Source organism: Merops nubicus, unplaced genomic scaffold (genome assembly GCF_000691845.1).
Source record: "Merops nubicus isolate BGI_N331 unplaced genomic scaffold, ASM69184v1 scaffold6958, whole genome shotgun sequence".
Taxonomy (NCBI): domain Eukaryota; kingdom Metazoa; phylum Chordata; class Aves; order Coraciiformes; family Meropidae; genus Merops; species Merops nubicus.
This window is the reverse complement of record NW_008623567.1, coordinates 99,072-122,998: the sequence shown is the minus strand read 5'-3', so window position 1 is coordinate 122,998 and position 23,927 is coordinate 99,072. Positions and strand designations below refer to the sequence as shown.

The 23,927-nt window shown below is 39.7% G+C and overlaps 1 protein-coding gene across 2 annotated transcripts in view; it reads left to right on the top strand.

The window, feature by feature from the left end:
- The window catches only part of TEX10 (testis expressed 10), a 50,043-nt gene that overhangs the window by 16,701 nt on the left and 9,415 nt on the right, over positions 1-23,927 (top strand). For both annotated transcript variants that reach the window (XM_008945110.1, XM_008945111.1), the window contains exons 7-10: positions 3,461-3,636; positions 4,253-4,430; positions 16,228-16,316; positions 17,523-17,656. In XM_008945110.1, coding sequence (XP_008943358.1) covers positions 3,461-3,636; positions 4,253-4,430; positions 16,228-16,316; positions 17,523-17,656 — 577 coding nt within the window. The remainder of the gene's footprint in view (positions 1-3,460; positions 3,637-4,252; positions 4,431-16,227; positions 16,317-17,522; positions 17,657-23,927) is intronic.

Below are 23,927 nucleotides of genomic sequence, written 5' to 3'. Positions count from 1 at the left end.
CTATTAAAGACACTCTTTCTATGCAAGGCCCTTCCCTGTTATGTCAAAGATACTTAGTTCCTTTAAGAAGTTTTTGGTGAGGGATTTTGTGAGGTCTTTGAAGGCAAATGCAATGATTTTAATCATCATTATGGTACTTCTGATGCCTTCAAAGACCTGCTTTGCACTTCTTCGTTTATACTTGGCAGCTTTCTTCAGGTGGTCATCACTTTAGTAGTAAGCTGATGAAATGCTTTTGATTTATAAATTATACTTACTATGATAACCCAGAGTGTCATAGAAATTGTAGCTCACAAAAGATAGGATTGGGCCATGAGATGGTTTCGGTTTGAGTTAGAAAGGATAAATAAAAGCAGATGTATAATGGAAGGTGTCAAGTTCTAAAGCTCAGCACCAAAGGTGTTTAAAGGAAAGAAAAGACATAGATAGTGAAGTTTCCTGAATTATGAACAGACCTATTGATTGGAATTGGGAAGGTGGTCTGGAGAATCAAGTCATAAATAGAAATGAAAATTTGTCTTAGGCTAAGGAAGAGCTTGTCCAAGTGTTTGTTTGGGGTGTTGTTTTTTTTTTTTTTTTCCCCATTTCCTGACCAGCTTTTAGGGATGTTTATAGTAAACAGCTCTTACAGAGAATGTGAAAAAAGGTTTTGATAAGCAATCTGATTCCATTCCTAATTTTCTGACAAGCAGAAATAGCAATTCCTAGACATCAAGCTGATTTTTTTTTTTTTTTATGGGATTTGAAAATAGCAAAAGCTTCTTAACCATCACACTATAGAATAAAGGAAGAAGTGGGTTGAATATCAGGATAAATTCAGGTTATCCTTCAATACAAATAATATCTTGTCATGTTTTTCAGTGAAGATTGTCATAATTTGTGTCAAACAAAGAATGGTCAGAGTCCTTAGCTATAAGAGTAGTGCTGTAAACAAAATTGAGTTGAATGCTGTCAGATGAATGCAAAAGAGGAGGATTAGTTTTTTTAGGATTTCTTTTAGAATTTCATAGAAGACTTGAGAGCGAGTTCTGTGTGAAATGCAGATAGTAAGAACTTTGACTGTTGCCTTAAGGTAGGCAGTGCAGTCTGGATTTGGTGTAAGAGATGGCACCTCACATGAAGAATAGGGGTGTGTACAGTGGGACACAGTACATAGGTGACAGCAGCAAGAGTGGTAAAACTGGAGAGGGTCTTACACAGTGCCTGAGGGCTGACTTGAAGCTAAACTTCATGTTACCATTGATGACCAACACACAAGCAGGAGTGTGTCAGTAGAAACTTTGTGGTGACATACAGTTCAGAAGCGTTAGCTGAACAGAGGAAATGGGAAGAGAAACCTGAGGGACTGGTAGAAGAGGGAAGAGGTGTATTTGTACAAAACAAATTGGTGCATTTAGCAACTGACATGGTTTTTTAAATTGTAAAATTCAACCAGGCAGTTGCAAGCAATAATCCTGTGATTGATTTTCCTCCTTCTGTATACTGCATAAGTACTGATGTTGTGGGGGGAAAAAAGCAAGTGTAATTTTTAAAGATACTAAGCTGTAGAAGAAGATATGTGGAAATATTATAATCCTTGAACAAGGTCACTTGGTACCTCATTCAGTTGACTTTATTTTTAGTTATGTAGGCCCAGGAAACCCCAAATTCCAAGAGCTGCAGGGGCAGCTAAGCTGTGGATTCCTTCCACTCAGTTTTCAGCTAACCTGTGGATTCCTTCTAGTCGGGTTTCAGTTGGCCGAAACACCTCAGTTGTGCTTGTTTGAAGCTCTGGGTTGAGTCAGCAGAAAGCTAGACATTCTGGCAGAATAAGTAAGGTCTTATGTAAAAAGCCTCTTCAGATTTAGCAAGTTGAAGAATAGGATCAGTTGAGTGTAGTGAAATCCATGGGTCAGAAAAAATATGCAGACATGTACCTGGGGATGCTGAGAAAATTGTCTCATGAGAGTGGGTCCATTGCTTGCCATCCGTGGAAAACCATAGTGACTGTGGGAGCTTCTGTATGACTGGAAAAAGACTGTTAATAACCCATCTTGGAGAGGATCTGGGGAGTTTTCAGGCTGATGAGCCTTGACTCAGTGCCTGGAAGGATCATCATGCAGCCCTCTGCTTGGAATTAATCTGCGAGCATGTGAAGGACAAGCTGGTAATCAGGAGCAAGCTGGCATAAGTTCAATGTGAGCTGGCAGTGTGTTCATGCAGGCCAGAAGGCCAACTGAACCCTGGGATGCGTCAAGAGGGGTGTGGCCAGCAGATCAAGAGAGGTGATTCTCCTCCTTTACTGTGCTCTTCTGAGACCCCATCTCAAATATGGCATCCAGTTCTGATGTCCCCAGCATAAAAGGGACATAGATCAATTGGAACGAGTCCAGAGGAGGCCACAAAGTTGATCCAGAGGCAAGAGCATCTCTGCTATGAGGACAGGCAGAGGGCACTGGGATTGTTCAGCCTGGAGAAGAGAGAAGACTCTGTGGGAATCTTATAAGTGCCTTCCAGTACCTGAAGGGAAGCTACAGGAAGGATGGAGAGGGAATTTTAACAATAGTGTCCAGTGACATGACAAGGGGAGCGGCAACAGGACAAGGGGAGATGGTATTAAACTGAAGGAGAGCAGGTTTAGACTGGATCTTAGTAAGAAGTTCTTCAGCACGATGGTGGTGAGACTCTGGAACAGATTGCCCGGAGAGGCTGTGGGTGCCCCCTTCCTGGAGTTGTTCAAGGCAAGGTTGGATGAGGCCTTGAGCAACCTAGTCTAGTTGGGAGGTGTCCTTGCCTAAAGCAGGGAGGTTGGATTAGATGATCTCTGGGGTCCCTTCCCACCTAAGCCATTCTGTGATGATGCTATATGTATGTAAGAGCAGATGATGCTTTACCAACATGACAGCCTTCTGTGATGAGTGGCTGCAAGGACAACAGGAGAGTGTCTGACACAATACACTTTGTTAGTAAGGTTGTTTGGTGCAGTGTTCCACCAGTTCTAGGTTTTCATCCTGCTTTAAGAGGTATCTGAATAGATAAGCAAGATGTGAACAAAGGTAGGATTCAAGATGAAAGTCTAGTGTAAAGAGTAGTAGTTTGGGCATTGAGAGTGTAGTAGTCTCCTGGGTTTTTAACCTGATTCATAACTCATTAAATATAAACTGATAAAACGAACAATAAATGGGAATGTTTCTTTGCCAGCATATGGTCAGTTCACAGAAATACTTTCTGAAGGAGTTGAAAAAGTGCAGTGCAAAACCTATGGCTCTAACAGATACCTGTGATGTAACTGTAGTAGCACAGCAGTGTGCTCAGATCTTCTGATGAAATATTCTCAACAAATGACAGTATGGCAGTTAAGTGTAATTTAATTGTACCTGACATTAAAGCAGCTTAGTTGACTGGAAAGAGTAAGTTTTTCGGGGTTTATGTTGTTTTGATTTTTTTTTTTTGCCTTAACTTATTTTTCCTCTTTCTTTAGAAGTCGAAGTAAAGTTCTGTCTCGATGGTTGGCTGGCTTACCTCAGCAACTTGCTCTGCTTGGCTTGAGAAACCCTGAGCTTTCAAATCAGCTGATTGATATCATTCATTCTGCTGCTTCTCGTTCAAACAAGGAGTTACTACAAAGTTTGCAAGCCACTGCTGCTCGAATATATGGTAAGACCTTTACACTACATCATAATGAATTTTGTCCATCACTTGGCAGGGAAGTTGCAATACATAGAAAATAGAGATATTTCCTAGTGAATCACAGAATCCCAACATAGTAGGGGTTCGAAGGGACCTCTGGAGATCATCTAGTTCAACCCCACTGCTAAAGCAGGATCAGCTAGGGCAGGTTGCACAGGATCTCCGTATCCAGGCAGGTTTTAGGTCTGTCCAGAGAAGGAGACTTCACAGCCTCTCTGAGCAGCCTGTTCCAGTGCTGTCACCCTCAAAGGAAAGAATTTTTTCCTTATGTTCAAATGGAACCTTTTGTTTGTACCTGTTGCATCTTGTCCTGTCACCGGGCACCACTGGAAAGAGTCTGGCCCCATCCTTGTGACAGCTGCCCTTTAAATATTTATAGACGTTTATAAGTTCCCTTCTCTGGGCTAAACAGCCCCAAATCGTTTAAGCCTTTCCTCATCTGAGAGATGCTCCAGTTCCCTAGTCATCTTTGTAGACCTCCAATGGGGTCCCCACAGTGTTTTCCATGGGGGTCGGCACCGCGGAGTCGCCGGGTGGCACGTGGGTGCCGGGGGGTGTCTGACTGCCCGTGTCTGTGCCGCAGACCCGCTGGAGGGCACGCTGGTCCTGCTGCCCGCCGAGGCCCAACGGAGGCTGGTCCAACTGGTCTACTTCCTGCCCTGCCTGCCCGCCAGCCTGCTCGCCTGCCTCAGCCGCTGCTGCATCATGGGCAGGGTGTCCTCCGAGCTGGCCGCCACGCTCATCGGGATACTGCACATGAGGTACCGCCCCAGCCGCGCTGCGCCGGGCAAACCAGGAAAGGGGACAGCTCATCAGGTGTCAGCTCTGTTACTGAGTCGCACAGACAAATTCAGCATAGTGTGGAGGAGTTGGTGTTGTGACACGGTGAATGCTTCTGTCAGACTCCACTCCTAGCCTTTCGCTTCAGCTCTGTCTTTACACTGACAGATTTTCCCCAGTGCTTGGTGACAAAACCATACTAGTTACCTGTGAGGCTGTGCAGTGTTGAGCAGCCTCTACCCAGAAGGTCATAGAATTGTTTAGATTGGAAAAGACTTTCAAGATCATTGAGTCCAGCCGTTAACCTAGACACCCAGCACTACTAGGTCTCTACTAGACCCTAAGCACTGCATCTGCGTGTCTTTTAAATCCCTCCAGGGATGGTGATGCTACCACTTCTCTGGGCAGCCTGTCCCAGTGCTGGACAACCCTTTTGGTGAAGAAATTTTTCCTAATGTCTGATCTCATCCTCTCCTGGCACAACTTGAGTCTTCCCTCATGGCCTACCATCACTAGTGGTCTTTGTTCTGCCACTGGTTCCAGCTTTTCCTTGTACCTGACACCATAGTGAAAAATAACCAACCAGTGTGTATTCTCATGTTCTGCTTTCTTTCAAAGTTTTAAAACTTGCTTTTCCTATAATTGCCCCACTTAAATAGCCACATTGTGATTGTTAGATAAGTGTCTTGTTAGAAATTATTCGCACTCTTTGTTATTTTTTGTCCTGGCTTGAAAGAGGGTAATTTTGCCTGTTAATTCAGAGAAGGAGGTTCCCTGCTGACTAACGTATGAAGTGAGAGTGGTGAAATTTAAAGTATAATGCACTATCACTATAAAAGTGAAGCTCTGTTTAGCTTTGGGAAGGTAGACCTCAAATTTTAATTTTAAAAAGAAAATTTCTCTGCCATGGTACTGGAAATTCAGGGGCAACCTGTAACCAGCTCAAAGACGGTCACTGTAAAAACTGAAGTCAGTAATAAGCACTCGGGTTCTTACTCCGTTGCTAGATCTTACTGGGGTTTCAGAGTGGGAGATTCTAATAGCAGTAGTGTAGCAGTCTTCTGAAAGATGATCAGAAAGCTGCAGGTGGGCTGTGGGCGTTTGATCCTTTTGTCAGAAGATGCAAGAGGCAGCCAGAGGGCTGTGTTCTTACCAGAAGTAGGTTACATCCTGACAATGTTTTTCAGAGATGAAAAGAAAATCTTTTGAACTTCATTTGTGATGTTTGGAATGTGTTTTAAATTAAGTTGGATTCAGAGATTGTGGATTATTTACCCAAGAAGTCAATCTGAAATAAGATAGGGAAATAGATGGGGAAAAAAGTACTGATGTAGTTACACTTGTGCAGTTTCTTGTATTGGTAAGCCCTTACAGTCCTCCTTTCTGGAAAGCTGCAAGTTGTGATGAAAATTGTAAAAGTGATACTACTCTTGATGGAGCCTTGTTTTCCTTTGATGAGGTTATTCCCACTCATTGAGAGGAATCAGTGTTAAAAACAGGAACTTGATCAGTTTTCTTCAGAAACACATCTGAAAATGCAAAGTCCTCGGAAAGACTGATTTGGTCTTTTACAGGCAAAGAGAATGCAACAGCACTGAAAAGACATTCTCACCTATATAGCAAACTTAAGAACTTCTTGTACTTTAAAGGGCTTATTGATGACACATTTTAAAAATGAGTTACAACTTCTTAATATATAGGTGAAATCTACTTTGTGAAATAATTTTTTCTTATCACCATGACTGTAGACTTTTTATCCTAAAAAGTTAATTCTAGGATACCTTAAAGAATTAGAGAACCGAGATAATGTCGGAAATGTTAGTGGCTGCTGAGGCAGATGTCCCCCCCAAAAAAGAAACAGAAAAAGTTGCTTTGGCAACTTATTCATGCGAAGGTAGGGAGATAAGTAACAGTTAACAGTAACTTCTGAAGAACAGAAGAGTCTGATATACCTTTTGTCTCGGAAAAAGAAGTTGTACAGTTAAGGAAGCAGTAGTAGGTTTTCTAGATAGGAGCCTTAGCTGGGCTTTATAAGCTTCATAACCTGTCATTGCATGCAGGATACATGAACTAATTTTCCATCTCTTATCAGAAAAGCCAAGCTGGATTGTTGTGTCCAGTTTTGCAGCTTGCTTTTAGATAATCATGTGGACAAACTGGGTTGAGTTCAAAAAAGAGCAGACAAAGAACAATAGTCTTTAAATTGCGATAATGGGGAATGACTGACAAATTGGCAAATAGGCAAATAAGGCTGGGAAGGAGGGAGGTCCATGTGTGTATAAAAGGCTGTTGAAAAGGAAAGGGAGAACACAGTTTCAGCAGGATTACAAATGCAGACCTTAGATGTCAGAAAACATTTGGTTTGGGCTACTAAAATTTTCTAAAAAGCAAAATGATGTACTGGAGTAGGCTGTGGAGGAAGAGGGGACAAATATACTTCACTGGAGCTGAAAAAAAAATCAAGTTGGACAAAAGTATGTCCTGGATGGCTGAGGTGATGCCTCAACGGAAGAGATGGACTAGGTAAGTTCTGGTAGTCCTTTACAGCTCTTGTAATGCTCAAACATGCAAGCTTTTGAAATGAATGGTACTGTAACAAAATGTACATAATTGCACAGTACCATGCCACAGTCTGGTTCATGGGACACTTTCTGATGATAGTTTTGGACGGAGAAACTGATAGAGATTAGTCCCTCAGGAGCTATCATTTAGGAGTAAACCCAGTATTGTCAGTAGATGGCACTGTTTTTCTTCCAATACATTTATGTCCTGTTTGGTGAGGGGCAAGCTTTTATAAATTTCTTCTATGCCACCTGCTTATCTGTCATGCTTTAAATAGATTGCATTCAGGAGCGTCAGAGGCTCACTGCTGTATTTGGTAATTGTTCTTAATTTCTTTAAGAGCCACATTATTCTTGACTGGCAGAGCGTGTACGTTTTTACATGCACCTGAGAATGCGTTTACATACCCATGTATGTTTGCAGGGAGAAGCTGTATTAAGGTGGATTTGATGAGAGTACATATGGATGATAATAAGGCTGTTGCAGTTACATCAGGAACAATCATCATAAACTGAAGGAACTCATAGCTTTTTTTGTGTGTGTGTAAACTATAAAAGTAGGTAATGTATCCAGATGGCTTAAACCACAGACCTGTGATGATATAATTTGATAACATTAAATTATAATTATTGCATGTTAACTTTTAGAATTTTTTTATTATAAATTAATTTTGAGGATATTAAATTTCCTCCCAGGTTTCTGAGCCTGGGAGGGTGATTGTCTAGACTTTTAAATTATTAAGATGTTTCCTGTCATGATTTTTGTCTATATTCACTAAAGCTTTACTAGTTGGCACACACCAAGGACTGTTCTGAAAAGAAAGCTGAAATGCAGCCACCTGATTTTGGATGCTGGTATAAACATGGCCAGGTTTACACTAATTGGTATCTGTGCCAGTGAACACACATGGATGCTGTTTGGTTCACTGGGACAGCTGCTGGATGGATTTCTCTGTGGTCTTCAGGTGGTAGTACTTAGACTGATACATTGAGGTGAACCATTTGTCTTGGTGTGATGCCAGATCTCTAAAACAATTAAGTTCAGTATTTTTAGATCTTGATTTATTGGAATAACTGGTAAATAATCGAAGAGTAGTTGTATGATAGTTAAAGATGAATGGTTTATATGCTGGCTAGGAGTATGTAATGTTTGGCATGAGTGGATCTTTAGCTTGAAGTTCCAGTCTTAGATTCATCTTAGTGGTGGAGTCTTGGTGATTTCTTGAGGATATGGACAGGTAGATAATTCTTCCCAGGAAGTGAAGACGTATATTAGTCCTTGATGGACTAGTAGAGATTAAGGTCGTAAACTTTAGCAGTATTATAGATAGAGCTGGAAATAATTTTGATGTAACCCCTTTACACCTATTTTATACATTTGTAGGGCAGATGGGCTACTTTAGAGTGTTTTTTAAAGGACTTTTGAGGCATACACGTTTTCAGTAATTCTTGGAAGACTGTCTTTGAGGCAAATCTTTTCATCGACTATGGAAATGTTTTGAATGTTACAGACTCACCTTTTTGTATATAGGCATTTGTCTGACAAAAGGGAGATGTACTGTTCACATATCAAAATCTGTACTGCAGCAATTGTAGAGGAACACCATTTGTCACCAGTTGTTAGGCTCAGTGGTTTTGTTTGCTACTCGTTGGTGACTTTGTGCCGATTGAATGGTAGATATTCTTGCAAACACTATTTTTTTTTTTTTTTCCCCTCTTTTCTATAAGATAGGATACTTAAGATTATTAATACATAATCTGAGTACTCCCTGTGATGTATTCTGACATGGGTTAAGATGATGACATGGGTTAAGAAATGCAGATTATGATCAAATGTATAAACTAGGAGGTTAGTTTGCTGACTTTACAGGAAAAGTTGTCTCCTCTTAACATGTCTTGAGGTACAAATAAGGAAGACCTACTCAGTGCATTTCACTTTTTTATCTTAATTTTATAAATGCAATTTATTTGCCATATGCGTAATAGTTGTTTTTTTAGAATTTTTTATGCATTGGAACAGCGTGTCTGGAAGTTATTTCACTGTCATAGAGAATTGGACAGATAATATTTCACTGCCTAGATAAAAAACAATGGGAGTTAATTTATGGCATTTCTCTTGAAGTTGAGTGTCCATAAATGAGATCTCTAATGGCTTCAAACAACCATTTCTTATTCTTGTGGGGCTCTTTCCCTGCTGGGGTCTCACAAAGAGGAGTTGTTTCTGTTGCTGTTAGAAAAGAAAGGGTGAGGACTGTATAAATAAAAGCTGAGTGCTCTCTCCCAGGGAGACATAAATTGTAAGGGAGTTACTAGTCTTCACAGGTTTGAGATAACTCTGGAGGTAACTTGCATTGTGCTTGTCATAACTGTAAACGGACTCTTTCCTTAAGAGGTAGTGCCTTTAAAATATTCTGTTGCATTCCTAGCAACGAGGGAGCTCAGCTGGCATCTCCCCAAGCAGCCAGACGTGCTTGTTGGTTCCCACTATCCTTAGGAATCTGGTGTTTAAAAAGAGCTGGGTTGGACATTTTTAACATCTTTTGGTGTAAGGTGTAAAATTCTGTCTGCAAATATATTAAATGTTTTAGGGTCATAACAGAGTTCAAAGTTTTCTATACATGTTTCATACATACAGTACAATATACATATTTGTATACATCCTACATACAGGATGATCAAATTCAGAACAGTTTTTTTTTTAAAAAAAAAGGAAGACTGAAGTAGAATTGAAATTTTACCAAAATAAGCTAAGTTCTTACTAAAAAAAAAGTAAAACCACTTTCAAGTCATTAGCCATTACAAATGGTATAATGGCAAGTCCACTCAGTGTGCCTTGGAGAGTAAGTCAAAAAGCATACATGTATAAAAAGGTGTAGTAATTATGAATGGGTTGTTAAGAAAAACATAAGAAGAGAGTGTCCACTGTGAAGTGCTTTTTCTGGCTGTATTTTCACAGCCCTCAATTTAGAAACAAAAGTGGAGGTAAGTATTAAAAAGGTAAAGAAAATGCTTAGTGTACTATTGACTATAAACTACAAAAGGAGAGTGTAGTTTCAGAATGCTGTCACTGCCCTGATTGGGTGCCACTCAGGATGAAGGGTCAAAGATTGATCTGTTCTCCTTGCCTCAAGATCAGGAAAAGATCTACAGTTCTTGAGAATCAGGCCCTGGGGTGGGTTGTGGTGTGTTCCTTCATCTGCATCTGGGCAGCAAATTTCCTTTTCCTTCTCACTGTCACATAAAACTCCAGGACCTGAGAGAGGGAGAAAGCTAAGCTTCTGTTTAAATTTGTCACCAGGAGGTGGTTTGATATTCCTAACCAAGGGGAGAGGAATTATGTGGATGCATTTAAAATTGCACCAGTCAGTAAGTGCTGTTTGCTCATTAGTGAATGTTTCTTCTGATTTGTGCTCTCATTTATAATGTGTAAGCAGTTCTTTTCTTCAGACAACCTTTGCAACCGTGGAGCAAATGAGTAGCTGACAGGCTTACTTTTAACAATGCATAGCTCAAAATGTTGTTTTCTTAAAATAGGGTTCATGTTTTCCTCCAAATCCCTGGTAATTCCTTGCAGATGTTTGTTGTATTTCATCACATCTTCAAGTGGAAACACTTGATCCTTCAAAAGAGATAATGAAAGTTAAAACAAAGACCCCACACTAACAAACTGTTGCCTATATATGGTAACCTGCTAGAGGAAAAGGAAGATAAAAATCCTCAGTTGCTTTCAGTTTTATGTTCAGGACTTGTGCTACCTGGAGCTAAGTTGGTGTGAATGATGAGATGAGTACAGGGTTGGAGAAGAGTTCAGAAATTCAATTATTTTTTTTTTCTTATCAATTTTAACATCAGTTTGTGGAAGTCTTGGTTTCCCATCTCTTCAAAAACTAGTGTGAGAACTGAGAATGCTGATTCTCGTTAACAGTGTAACATGAAACTGATTTGGTTAGGTTGATGCAGGAGCTTGAGTTTATTCTTTATTACAGTTGAATTTCAATTAAACAGAAACGATTTTTCATTAACGCTAAACAGAAATAAACTATGCCAAAGCTGAGATAAATATAGGTATAAGGCTTTTCAGTGTTTTAAAAGAACATAATTTACAGTAGGGCAAGTACTGCCTTCACTGGGGGGAAAACTCCTTTTAGAATGATTTTATAACCTAGAATTAAAGAAAACAACTGCGGGAGGCCTTGGTTTAAATCTGTGATCAATGGTTGATAAATTTAAAGTGGGATCACCTACCACAGTCTAAGTTAGGCTTCTCAGGCAATTCTCTTGCAAATGTTTTAGTAATTCTGTAAAGCTTCAGGAGCACCCTGTGCTAAAGTATTCTCTATTGTGGTGGTGGAAGCAACTTCCTGGAAAGTGAAAGAATTGGATTTTAGTTGGCTTGAACAGAAAAGCCAGCCAATGGATCGTTATTTTCTTGAGTTCTGTAACCATCACCTTTATGAACAAAGATGATAGTATCACTTCCTCAGAAGAACTGTAGATATTGCATTTACTTTTTCTTGTTTTACCTGAAAAATACTTGAAGACTGAACTGAGGGGTTTTTGAGTTTTCACTACTTGTTCAACAATAAAATGGAAAATAAACCAACCACCAAACAAAAATATCAAAAACTCAACCCAATTTCTAAGCAAAACTTGCTGTTCTTGATGTGTGTTGGAGTTTGAGCAGTGTGTTTTACAGGAAGACAAGTGGAAGGATAATTTCTAAGATTACTGCAGCAGGGTTCTTCTACCAGAGACTACTGAATTTCTCAAAGGCTCCTTATGACAATGTAAGTCAAAGCCAATGCCTTAAACCTGAACCAGAAGTCAATTCATAGCTGATTTAGGTCAAAAAGCACAAAGATAATAGTCTAGAAGTTGAGAAATAACCACTTTGTGCACAAACTACAGTTGTTTTATTTTGAAACTGTGTGACACAGCCCAAGCTGAAAATAACAACAGTGTGAACAAAGGTCTTGAGATCCATCTAGAAATAAAAGTTAGCAGCAAATGATAAAAGGACAGAACTGCACAGTTGCTGTGACTGAAATATTTGCTATGCTAATGGCAAGAGAATCGGTGATTTTTAAGTTAATTAGATTCAGCTTTTCTTTTAATGCCATTTGGCATACAGAGTAGGTTAACTAAAGGTGCAATTCTGAACCTCAGTAGAGAGGTTATCACAGGGAGCAGGTAACCTTATGGAAATTACAACACGTAATTCATCATCGTTAATGTGGGTTTGGACTAGCTGACGGGAGAGGTCTTGTTCGTATACAATTTCAGAACAGGTCCCCATTGTCAGTTCAAAATTATTCAAAAAAGGGAGGTTATAATATGCTTATTACCTCTCTTCCAGCTGCAAATCAGATTTTTTCTTTTTTAGTTAAATGTCTAATATGTAATTTACAATCATCTTGAAAACATATTTTAAAAGTGCACATAGTTCTTAGTTATCCGTGGTACTCTTAATATATTAACATTTTTGAAGCCATTTGTAATGTATCTGTAGTGCATCAGCATCTGTTCTAGAAAGAAATTTATTTTGTTCTTTATTCTTATTTGTGATTTCCTTTAATGTGAACCTCAAAACTGAGCAGCATTAATGACATACAGACATGTGGATTCTAAAGTAATTGAGGCATTCACAACTGTTTAGACTTGTGTTTGAAGTTCTTCTATGCTGTAATGCTGTTCTGCTTGTATTTGTCATATTAGAAAGACAGTGGTCTTAATTTGTTATGACATATGTGTGAGATCCTTATCTGGTGTATGATTACATGATGTCATGTTATTTTTCCATCCTACACTCTGTTGAGTGCATCATGCTCACTGGAGGAGTGCTTACGTGATGTTACACTTTGTCCCTGTTGTTTCGGTATAAGGCTCCAGGTTTTGTCTATTGTATTATGAACCACTTGGAAAACAAAGTGATTCCTCCCTGCCCATGGAATTTTGTGTTGTGCTCAAGTACTGTCACAGCTGTAGGAGATGAAGAGGAGGGATTTTTCCCAATGTAGAGATGAGGAACAGAGGCAAGGAAAAGGCATGGAATTACACAGAAATAGCTGCTAAGTTCAGGGACTCATCATGAAATGTTTGGGCACTGATTTTTCAGGATATTTAGCATTTTCTATCTTGGAAGCAAAGGACTGACTTCAGTTTCACTAGAGGCCAGGTGGGTCTATGTGCTGCTCCTCAAGATACATGACCTGTATTGCTCCACAGCTGTTACTGCACTTTTAGTCTTTACTCACTGAACTGCTGCAGGGCTAGTGCTAACTAGCAGAAAGAGTGGATGAGAGAATTCTCCACTTTGAATAATGTGGGGGTTTTATTCTGTTCTAAAAGTAAATTAATACCTCATATGATGATAGATGGAGAAATGTGTTGCCACTCATCTCCTGTCCTCCAATTTAAAAAAGTATTAATATAGCATCTCCTAGAACCTCAGTAGTGCAGATAGGATGATGATCCAGTATAATGCCTAAAACCTATTTACTTACCTGAACTTGTGAGATAATCCTTTCTTCTAATTTTTTTTAACCATCTCATGCCTCATATGCTATGCACGTTAGAGATGATTCAGTGCATAAGGCTGGAACAGGTCAGGGTGTGTTATCCTTCATTGCATAATCCTGATCAATCCATTCATCCATGACTTGAACAAGACATAGATTTCTTTCTTTAGAGAAAGTATGACACATGATAATATCATACTCTAAGGCATATGCACAAAGAGGCCAAGCTGAAGATTATAGGCAGTTTTGTCACTTTCTAAATGGAATGTTGGGTTATTTTTAACCTTAGTGCTCTTTTAACATTAAGGCTTCTTTTATATATGTAATAGCTTTCACTTTTTTAAAACAAGCAATCTGCAACTGGATTTGGGGATCTGAATTCTTTGTGTGCATGTCTCAGTGTAGCTCTGCTTGTAGATGAGTCTTAAAACTGTTTTACTAGTTCTGTCAAGGGTTTGTCTCACCCTACCTCCATATTCCTGGAGCAGAACAGTCCCAATTCTTTGTTTCCTCTTAGCTCTACATCTGTGGCACTTAGCTTGGCATGCTGTTAGGATGTTTGAGGGGGTTGCCCTGTTTTGTTTTGGGAGGGTGCAAATAGTCCAACAGGAGTAGAAAAACAAAACTGCTGAAGTGTTTGAAAAATTTCCAGATGCTTAGCAATAAATTTCAGAACCATCTTTCTTGTCCAGGGATCTCCTGTACCAATTGCAGTTTGTGTTTGCTAGTCTGCAGTGAATCTTTGTTTAATATTTTCTGGAGTTCATGTGAAATTCTTGCATCCATTGGTCCTGTTATGAGGAATTCAAGACTGTTGCATGGAAAAATTTTTTTGTTTTATTACTTTAAACTAGATTCTGAGTAGCTTTGTCACGTGAGTCCCTACTCCCTGAGTTCAGGCTTACCACAAGTTCTTTCTATGTTTTCTGTCTTCCTGCTCCAGATTTTTGTGTATTTTCCCAATTCCCTTTGCAGCTTATCTGATATATCTCTTCCAACCTCTTGCACTCCCACCACTTTTCCCAATGATTGCATCACAGTTTGAATTTGTGTCCAGTAAGTCCTAAATTCTCTCAAATCTGTCTCTGTGCTCCCCAGTGCTTATTTGGGTATAATGAGTGACCCTAAGTCTGACTCCGGGTCCCTCTGTACTAGATCCAGGCAGCTTGTTCTGCAATTCTGGTTGGAACATGGGCTCCATTCCCTCTTCTGCTATATGGATCTAGTTTTTGTGTGAACTAGAAGAGACCATGCAGAGCTGCCTGCACTGCAGAGCTGCTAGGTCGCCTGGAATATGCCTCGAAATAAGGATTTACCTGTAAGGATATAATGTGAAGAGGGAGCTTTGTTAAATAAAGCCCGCCTTTGTTTTCTGTCACCTAGCTGTGATTTTTTTTTTTTTTTTCTCCTAGAATTATTATCCTATCTGGTAGTCTTGATTAAATTCTGAATTTTTTCTTTAATTTAAAGAAATGGTGAAATTCATCACCTTTTCCTGTTTTTTGAGTAGCTCCAGACACATGCATATTCTTGTTGTCATTTTTGTGTATGCTGAAATACTGTGGATGGATTTTCATGGCTTGGCAAAACATATATGCCTGGCACAAAGGTATTTTAAATCCAATATTATTTGCTCCCAAAACATGGAGCTGTAAAAAAATTGCTCAAAAACAAGCTTTCCAAAATTTTGTTAGCTATGAGCTAAGCAATTTTGGCTGTTAAGAGAGAGAAATTAGGAAAAAAGGGGTCTGAGGCAGATAGCTGACTTGGAGAATTGCATTTGGAAGCTCTGAAATTTCACCAGATTGTAAGAGCAGAAAGGAGCAATCTCGTACAGCGAAGATCCATTGTCTGCAGTGCACGTGCCCAGAGCAAAATCCAAGTAAATCTGAGTAATCTGCATTTTGCATAGTGTGATGGAGGGGTGTAGCCCTGAGCTGTGGCCTTTTGAGGAAATTGTCCCCAGCTCCTGACTCTCTCCCGGTTCTGCACCAGTACAGGGGCAAGATGCTGCTGTGGGGAGGGAGCTCAGTGGTGTCTGCCTGCCCCAGGTGTCCACGAGCACATACGGCTGCTGATTGGAGAAACATAAGTAGGCTGGTGCTCCACTTCTTACAGATTGCCCCTAACAGTGTCGGGCAGCTTTGGTAACGGGCTTGCTCCTGTCTTTGTGTATTGCTCCTCTTTGTGGTCTAAATCTCCAAGCAAGTTTTTAATTTAGTTCTGTGTCTTAATAGCTTTGGCTACTCTAAAGTAGATACCGAGACTGCTTTTTAAAGGGGATCTATTGTTCATGTAAAGAGCTGTATTAAAAGCAGTGGATATAATGAAAAATACAGCCCAGCTTTGTAACATGATGACTTTTACCAAATTAGGGAAATAAAATTAATTTACTGTATGTTGGCTGTCATCACTGTATTAAAGGTTATACTGCTCTTTATGAAAGTTGCTATCTCGGCAATTTAATGAACTTAATAACCTAGACCCATGTAGGGGTACGAAGTTCAAATATTGCTAGTCTTGAAAAGAGCAAGTTCTGGTTTTCAAGCTATTTAAAATGCTGTTCTAACAACAGCTGTTAGAAATGGGGATGCTAAAATTAACAGTTTAGTCATGCTAATTGATTGTATTGTACAGGTAGGTTGTGAATTCTTAATTATATGGTTTTTAATAAAATATCTGCTATTGGTTTTGTGTAGATCATCCTTTGCAGGCTGGAAGTGCCAAGTGCAGGATAATTCAGTGAATGATGTGGACTATTTCAGCTTCTTGTTTTCAACCCTTATAGGTAATCCATGTGAATGTCATAATTCAGAATTAACAAAATGATATTTGTTTTGATAGCCGATTACTGGATTTAATTTAGAATAAATGGCATAGTAAGTACTTCCTGAAAGTAATTCTAATCTTGTTACATGTTTTTGGTATGAGGTACCCTTTTTTCTCTTGTTACAATTTTTGACAACCTTATTTTACATTTTACCATGTGGGCTGATTATTTGCATAGTTTTTCTTCGTTCTAGCAACTTTTTTTGGAAACTATGAGGAAAACCTAAATTCAGCATGTGACGTGAATAAGAATTTTTTTTGCTAGGTTTATGTAAATGGCTTTTATTGGCTCTTAACAATATAAATGAGTGCCTCTGGGATTTCCTGTGGACATGCTGACGCTATTAAAAACATTCCATCAGCATAACGTAATCAAAGTCCACTGAAGTGAGCTGCCCAAGGTCAGCATGTAAGCAGAATTACTTCTGCTGCTGTATTCTTACTCAGATGTAAAAATAGTTGTATTCTGTAGTGATGCAACTTTGGGAAATTATAGTGTTTAAAATGGCATAATATTTATTACCAAGAAATCTCTTTCATTAACTTGCCATGTGGTAAAAAGAATGTGTCTTCATCACCTCAGTCATTCACAATATTCAACTACTTTGCTTTCAAAAGTTACCTTTTTTTCCTAAAATAGTGAAGGGAGAGCTATATTGATAACTGAGAAAATGAAAACCAACCCAAAATTACTTTTTTGGAGCTGTAGTCGTTTTATTAAAACACTCAATACATGGTCAGAAATAATGAGCCAGACGATTTTTAATTTTACTTTTTTTTTTTTTTTAACCCCATGGTTATGGTAGAAGGTTACTGAGTCATTGTGACCATATGGTCAACTGTCTTGTATTATACCTGGGTTTTAAAATAACTTTAAATGATGTATATGTTGAAAATAACAGCATAACATTGACCTCTTATAGTCTTTTTTTTTTTTATACCGCATTATAATTTAAGTGGATATGCCACTGATTTTTCAATTATTTTTGTTCCAGAAGTCAGTGTTTTACTTCAATATACTTAATGTAAAATACAAAGCAAGAGCTTGTAGTAAAAAATGTTAAACAGACGTAATGTAAACTACAGGTTTTGTCAATTATGCTGTTGAATTGGAACAGTGCTTGGCTTGTTTTGTGATACTGTTGTATGGTTTCTTTTTCTCTAGGGTTTTCAAGAGAGGAGTTGACTAGTCTCCAGGGCATCAGAGGAAAACCACACATTAGCCAGACACAGCTTTCACCTGTCCGTCTTTACCTAACTGATCTGGACCAGTTTTTACACCACTGGGCTGTGACAGAGGTAATACATCAAAACTAATTCTAAATGACAGCATACAAACTCCGAGTGCTCTCCGTCCCTTTTCCACAGATGCCCAAATCTTGTTGTGAGTTGAGTTGAAAAAACAAATAAAATACAATAGCTGTCAAACAAGCAGTGTTTTTCTGCAGCCATCAGATAGTAGTTTGAAGGAAGCTGCCTTCAGTGGTGAGTGTTCAGACACGTAGTATGCAAAACAGTACCCCTGGAAAAAATGGTTAGAAGCCTTGGTGGAAAATTCTTAAACACTGTTAGGACCAGCAGTGTGTTTTGGCTTTCAAAAATAAATTAATTCTAAGAATACTAATGATAAAGTTTTCTTTGAGAGTAAATTCCACCGTTAAATAAAAATCACTTGCATTAAATAAGATTTTTAACTTGAAAGTAATATTAAGTTGGCCCTGATGATGATATAAAACAACTTCTGATGCTTATTTAATCAAACTTTACTGAGGATTAGAAACTTCACTGTGAATGCAGTTCCTACTTGTCAGATGGTAAGAGCTGAAAGCCTAACTTTATTGCTGGTTCTAAAGGGATCAGAGCCACCAGATTTTATTCAGAACAGGTGCATTAATCTTATTTGGCCTTAACTCTTTTTATTGCTTAGCTCACCAGAAGCCACTTTAAGGTGTGAAATCATGTTTTAATGACATGCCAATTTGACAGTATTTATGAAATCTGTGCCGTGAATACAGAAAGCAGACTAACACAAGTTTCTAGTTGTATGCTTTATTTGGATTATTTTTGGTTCAAGAAAGTGATATAGTAGATTTTATTTTTTTCCCCTTTTTTAATGTGAGAAGGAGAGTGCAGGCTTTTCCTCATAAGCATGTGCATGATTCTGGAGAAAAACTTTCTAGTGAACTGGGTTCTATCAGATGCACCCAGGATGTGATTTGGAGTAGTCAACAAGGATTTAAGAAAAGCAAATTGTGCTCAAACAACTTGTTAGCCTTCTGTAACAAAGTGATTATCTTGGTGGGTGAGGGGAGACCAGTTTGTCTTGACTTGAGTAAGGTTTTTGGTGCTGTATCCCATAACATCCTTGTTGATGTGCTCGCTAGTGGTGTAGCCCAGGGATTGATACTGGGATTAGTGCTTTCTAACCTTTCTTAATGACCTGGGCAACAGGACCAATTGTACCCTGAGCAAGTTTGCAGATGGTACAAAACTGAAAGGATTGGGTAATGGAATCAGATGGCTGTGCTGCTGTGCAGAGGGATGCAGACAGGCTGGAGAACTGGGCAGAGAGGAACCTGGTAAAGTCAGTAAAAGAAAATGCAGATTGTGCACCTGGGGAAGAATAACCTTGGGCACCAGTACATGCTGGAGGCTGACCAGCAGGAAAGCAGCTCTGCAGAGAACCTTGAGGTTCTGGTGGACAGCAAGCTTGCCATGAGTGAGCAGTGCACCCTTGTGACAAAAAGGAAAAAAACCCGGTGCTGTTCTGAGCTGCATTAGGAGGAGTGTTGCCAGCAGGTCAAGAGGTGATCCTTCTCTGCTTAGCACTGATAAGGTCACATCTGAAGTACTGTGTCCAGTTTTGAGCTCCCCAGTACAAGAGAGATGTGCCTGTAGTGGAAGTATCTTTCATATGAGATGATGCTGAGAGAGCTGGGACTGTTCAGCTTGGGCAAGAAAGGTTCAGGGTGAATCTTACCAGTGTGGGTAGATACCTGATAGGAGGGAATTAAGAGGTTGGAGACAGATTCTTCTCAGTAGTCCTCAGTGACAGGATAGGAGGGCACAAATTAAAACACCAAGTTCCATCTAAACACAAGAGAACTTGTTTACAGTGAAGGTGGTCAGACACTGGAATAAGTAGCCTAGAGATGTTATGGTTCCCATCTATGGACGTGCTCAAAACCAGGCTGGTCGTGGTGCCGGGTGACCTGCTCTAGCTGACCTGGCTTGAGCAGGAGGATTGGACTAGTGGAACTTGAGACAGTCCTTTCCAACTACAGTGATTCTTCGAAAATTTCTCCTCTTGAAAAACCAGAACTTCTATTTCACCACTGACAAATCTCTTCATAATTAGTTTTAGAGCATAATGAGATTACCAGTATGGGGAGATTTTTATTTTTCATGTGGTAGGTTGTCACACTTACGTATGCTCTGGAGGTCAAACTGTCCTGTTAAATGCTTGCCAGAAGGACTGGTGGTATTGCAGGGCTGTTCAGGCATTGTCCCCAGAATTGCTGTTTGGTTTTTTGCATGGAATTTGTGCACACAAACAGAGGGGCACCTCTTCAGTAGCTTTCTTTCCTACTAGAGAAAAATGAAGATATTCTTTCATCTTGCTTCTGATCTGGTAATAATGGTCCCTGGGCTACACTGTTTGTGTTCCAAATGTCTTTGATTTTACAAAGAGAGGAGATAAATTATTAAGGCAACCTCCTTCTATGAATTCAGGATTCCATTCATTTTTCACTTGGCTGGTTTTGATTTTAGATGCAGTTGCAGATATGGTAAGGGATATGTGAACAAAACTATGCTGAAGTTAAAACAAAAAAATTAATCATATGTTAGGCTTTTAGATAACTGGTTTCTGTGTTGGAATATCTGATACAGTGCTGTGTTCATTAAGTTTTAAGGGTTTTATCTTTCCCCCTTGCTAAGTACCATTCTCCAACCTCAAACATGTTCCGTTTCATGTTCAATTTGTTAAGAAGACATTCTGGAGGCTGTAGTGCATAAAAACTGGGGTTTGGAGGCTGGACCATTTCAAAACAGCAAGGAGGAGAAAAAAAAACGCAACCAACTGAAAAATAAAGCAGAAATCCAAACAAAAAAAAAAAAACACAAACAAAAAAACCCCACTACCAAAAAATAAAACCGAAATGAAACAAACAAACAAACAAAAAAAAACCAGAAAAATCCTGGTTTGGGAAAAACCTTTCTGGTCAAGTTTTGCCAGAAGTTACTTAGAAATGCTTTTTGTAGAACAAGTATTTTCCACTAGGTATTGAGTAGCTACTCTCCTCTTAAAAGCAAATAAACCACATGCCAATAAACTCAAGCGCGCCCAACCCAGAGCTGCAGCCTCTGGGGAGAAGAAATGTGCCAGCAAATCCTAAGGCTCTTCTCGGATGTCTTCAAAGACGGTCATATGATGATGGTCTACGTGCATGAAGTTTGAGGGAGGTAGGTTTAGTGCCTGCTTTCTTCCAAGTGGACATAGTTCAAGGTGTGACACAATATTTTAATCCAACCATTTTTAACTGTGACAGAGAATGTTGTTTTATTTAAATGAAGAAGTGCCACAGGAAATAATAAACCCCAGCTTGAGTTAGTCGTGCTTTTTGGTAGAACCAAGAAGAGTGGCACAGCTTCTTTTTTTTTTGCTTTCCCTTGCTGGATAAGGAAGTTTATGGTGATGCCATAATGTGAAGCAAAATATTTGTAGTAATTTAAATACCTAGAAAGTGAGAACAGCCACTCTCTGTTGGCTGCAGCGCAGGCAGCATTCAAGCCTCTACACTGAGAATTGTCATTTAAAAGTTCTCATTGTGTAGTTTTAATTCAGGGTTTCCTTCTAACAGGAAAATATTTTTTTGTGGATGAAAATAAATAAGGAGCTGGTGGAATTAGGATTTGACAGTATGGATTCCTGTGCATAAATGAGACTAGTGATCAGATGATGATGGTTTGTCCATCTATCCTCCTCTTTCTTCTCTTCCACCACTAGTTTTGTCTAAGCTATTGGCTAGCTTTTGGCTCTGTGCTAAAAGCATGAAGTTTCAAGTAGTCGTTGCCTGTCTGTTCAGGAAAAGCAGCAGGTGAAAGAAGAGCAGTTGTGGCTAAGCAGAGGGCAGTCTGGGCTGGGCTCCTACCCTGTGCAGGGACACGGCTCTGCGCCAGGCTCCGCGGGGGTGCCGTCTGGCCCCGGGGTGCTGGGGCTGTGGGGCAGGAGCAGCTGGGGCTCGGGTGCTGAGCAAGTGGAAGGCTGTTGGCAGCTTTGTTTTCCTACAGAGTGGTAATTGGCCTTGTGGAAATCTGCAGCCATTTTAATTTTCCGTGGAAGCTTTTAAGTAGTGGTGATTTTCACAAAGGAGCAATGCTTGAGAAAATTCTGTTTTGTGTAGCTATAAAGTTTAATCTTCATATTTTGTCTAAAAGATATGTTAAATGTGGAAACCTTGGTTCCTTTTCTGGAGCAGCGTCTACTTTAAATTACTTCTGTCTTATTAAAGCAAATTATTTAAAATCCTACCCCTGCAGCTGAAATAGATGGGGGTCCAAAATAAATGGCCGTAGCCCTAGGGAAGAGGCTTCAGTCGTTACTCATTTGACCTGTGCCTGTAGTGCTTGTTGATTCCACTGTTCACTCCCCTGTAATTGAATTCCTCTGCCAGCATCGAATGAAGTGGTGCCAACAGAAAAGAACAATTTAACAAGGTAACCATGTATACATGATAATTTCTGTTGTAATACTTGACGTTTGTGAGGCTTGAACATTTTGGAGGGGAAAAAGAAATGATAATTTGAAGGCTCTGCTCAAAGTTGAGATTCTAGGTTTGAAATTAAATACTCAACAAAGCATTTAAAATGTTTAAGAGCAAACACATGGGAAGGTCAGCTGCTTTTAAAAGCAGTCTTGAATCCAAAAACCTTGGGATGTGTGTAATAGAATACACTAATGTGTCTCAGAAACAGTGAAGTCTTATAAGTGAAATAGAGTTGAGAAGGTTGTATCTGCACTGAAGTGCTATGAAAAAAAGGGTGTTCGTCTTCATAAGTAAAAGGTGGTGTTGCAATGATGTAGCTTAACTTCAAACAGGGATTTAACACTTTAAAAAACCCTAATTTTTTGAAAATGTAGATTTTGAGTTGAAGTTCCTGTAAGACTTGAGCTTGTCATCTTTATTGAGATTTCCAGGTTAGAGTTACTCTGGGGAGAGAAGGAATGTCCCCTGCCTTGGAGGTGTTCAAAGCCAGGTTGGATGAGGCCTTGAGCAACCAGGTCTAGTTGAGAGGTGTCCCTGACCATGGGAGGGAAGCTGGATTAGATGATCTCTAGGGTCCCTCCCATTCTATGAAAAAGCATTTGAGGGTAAATAGTATCCCTTCTGAACTAGAAATACGCTGTAATTTTTACCCTCTTTAAGGAGGATTAAAAACTTCTGTATAAGCCAGTTAGTGTTTTGTAAAACTACATGATATCCAAGTTTAACATTTAGAAATGAAAACAATGCTCAAAAAGACAGGATTTGTGGGACAAGAGGAAGCTTCTGAAGTGCACAGTCTTATGTATTTTTCAAGTCCTTTTCTCTGGGGAAGGGGCAGGCAGGTGGATTTGGAGACTTGCACATCAGGTGTTTCTCTGAGCATCCTGCACGTGGTCTGACAAGGAGGCATCCACGAGGAGGAGAAATCGGCCCTTGTGAATGTGAGGAAGCTGCAGAGCTGTGAAAGGGCTTGTTATGGCTGCAAGAGGGTGAAACAAAAGCTTCTTGGTTAGCAAAGCTATTTCATGGTGTCCTTTCTTGGAATTTTGTTAGTAAGAGGCCTCTGAGAACCAGACCAGTGCTGGTTTTTAGGCACGGCTTCCATCTCCTGGATAGGACATTAGCTGTTGAGCAGAAAACCTGGTTTTGCTGACAAAAGACTAATATTTTCAGAAATGCCCATTACTTAGTGAGACAGTAGGATTGTCTCTAGCCCCTGTAGTTCTCTGCCTTCTGGCACCAAATCTTGCTGGTGCCCAGATTAAAACATGTGGTCAAGTTGTTGCCCAGGAGGTGAGCAGTGGTGATTGTCACTCGTGTGGTTGCATCCCGTGGCAAAGGAAGGTGGCTTCACTTGGTGTCGTTGACTCTTAATACAGGTTTGATGTCAGACTGCGTGCCACGGCCGAGGAGCCTGCAGGTAGGCAATGCCCACAGCTCAGCAGCTGCAAGGGGAGTTTGTGTGCTGCAGCTTTCCTGTTCCTGAGCCAGCAATTGGACATTAACTGTGTTTCATAATCGTTCTAAGCCTTTAGAAATACATACTCCACTCAGTTGCAGGACAGAATACATTTTTAAAGCACAGCTGTAATTCTTAAACAAGTTCCTGTATTCCTGTTTTGCTATCCTGAATATAAAGTTAGCCCCATAGTGGTGTTTTTCCCCGTTACCCACCTATGCAGTGTTCTCCTGCAGGCTCTGTTCCTTCTTTTTGGCATTTTCTTTTTTTAATCTAGGTTTTGTTTTGTGTTATTGTGATTGTGTGGGTGTTTCAAGTGGGGGCTTTTGTGTTACTGTTTTCT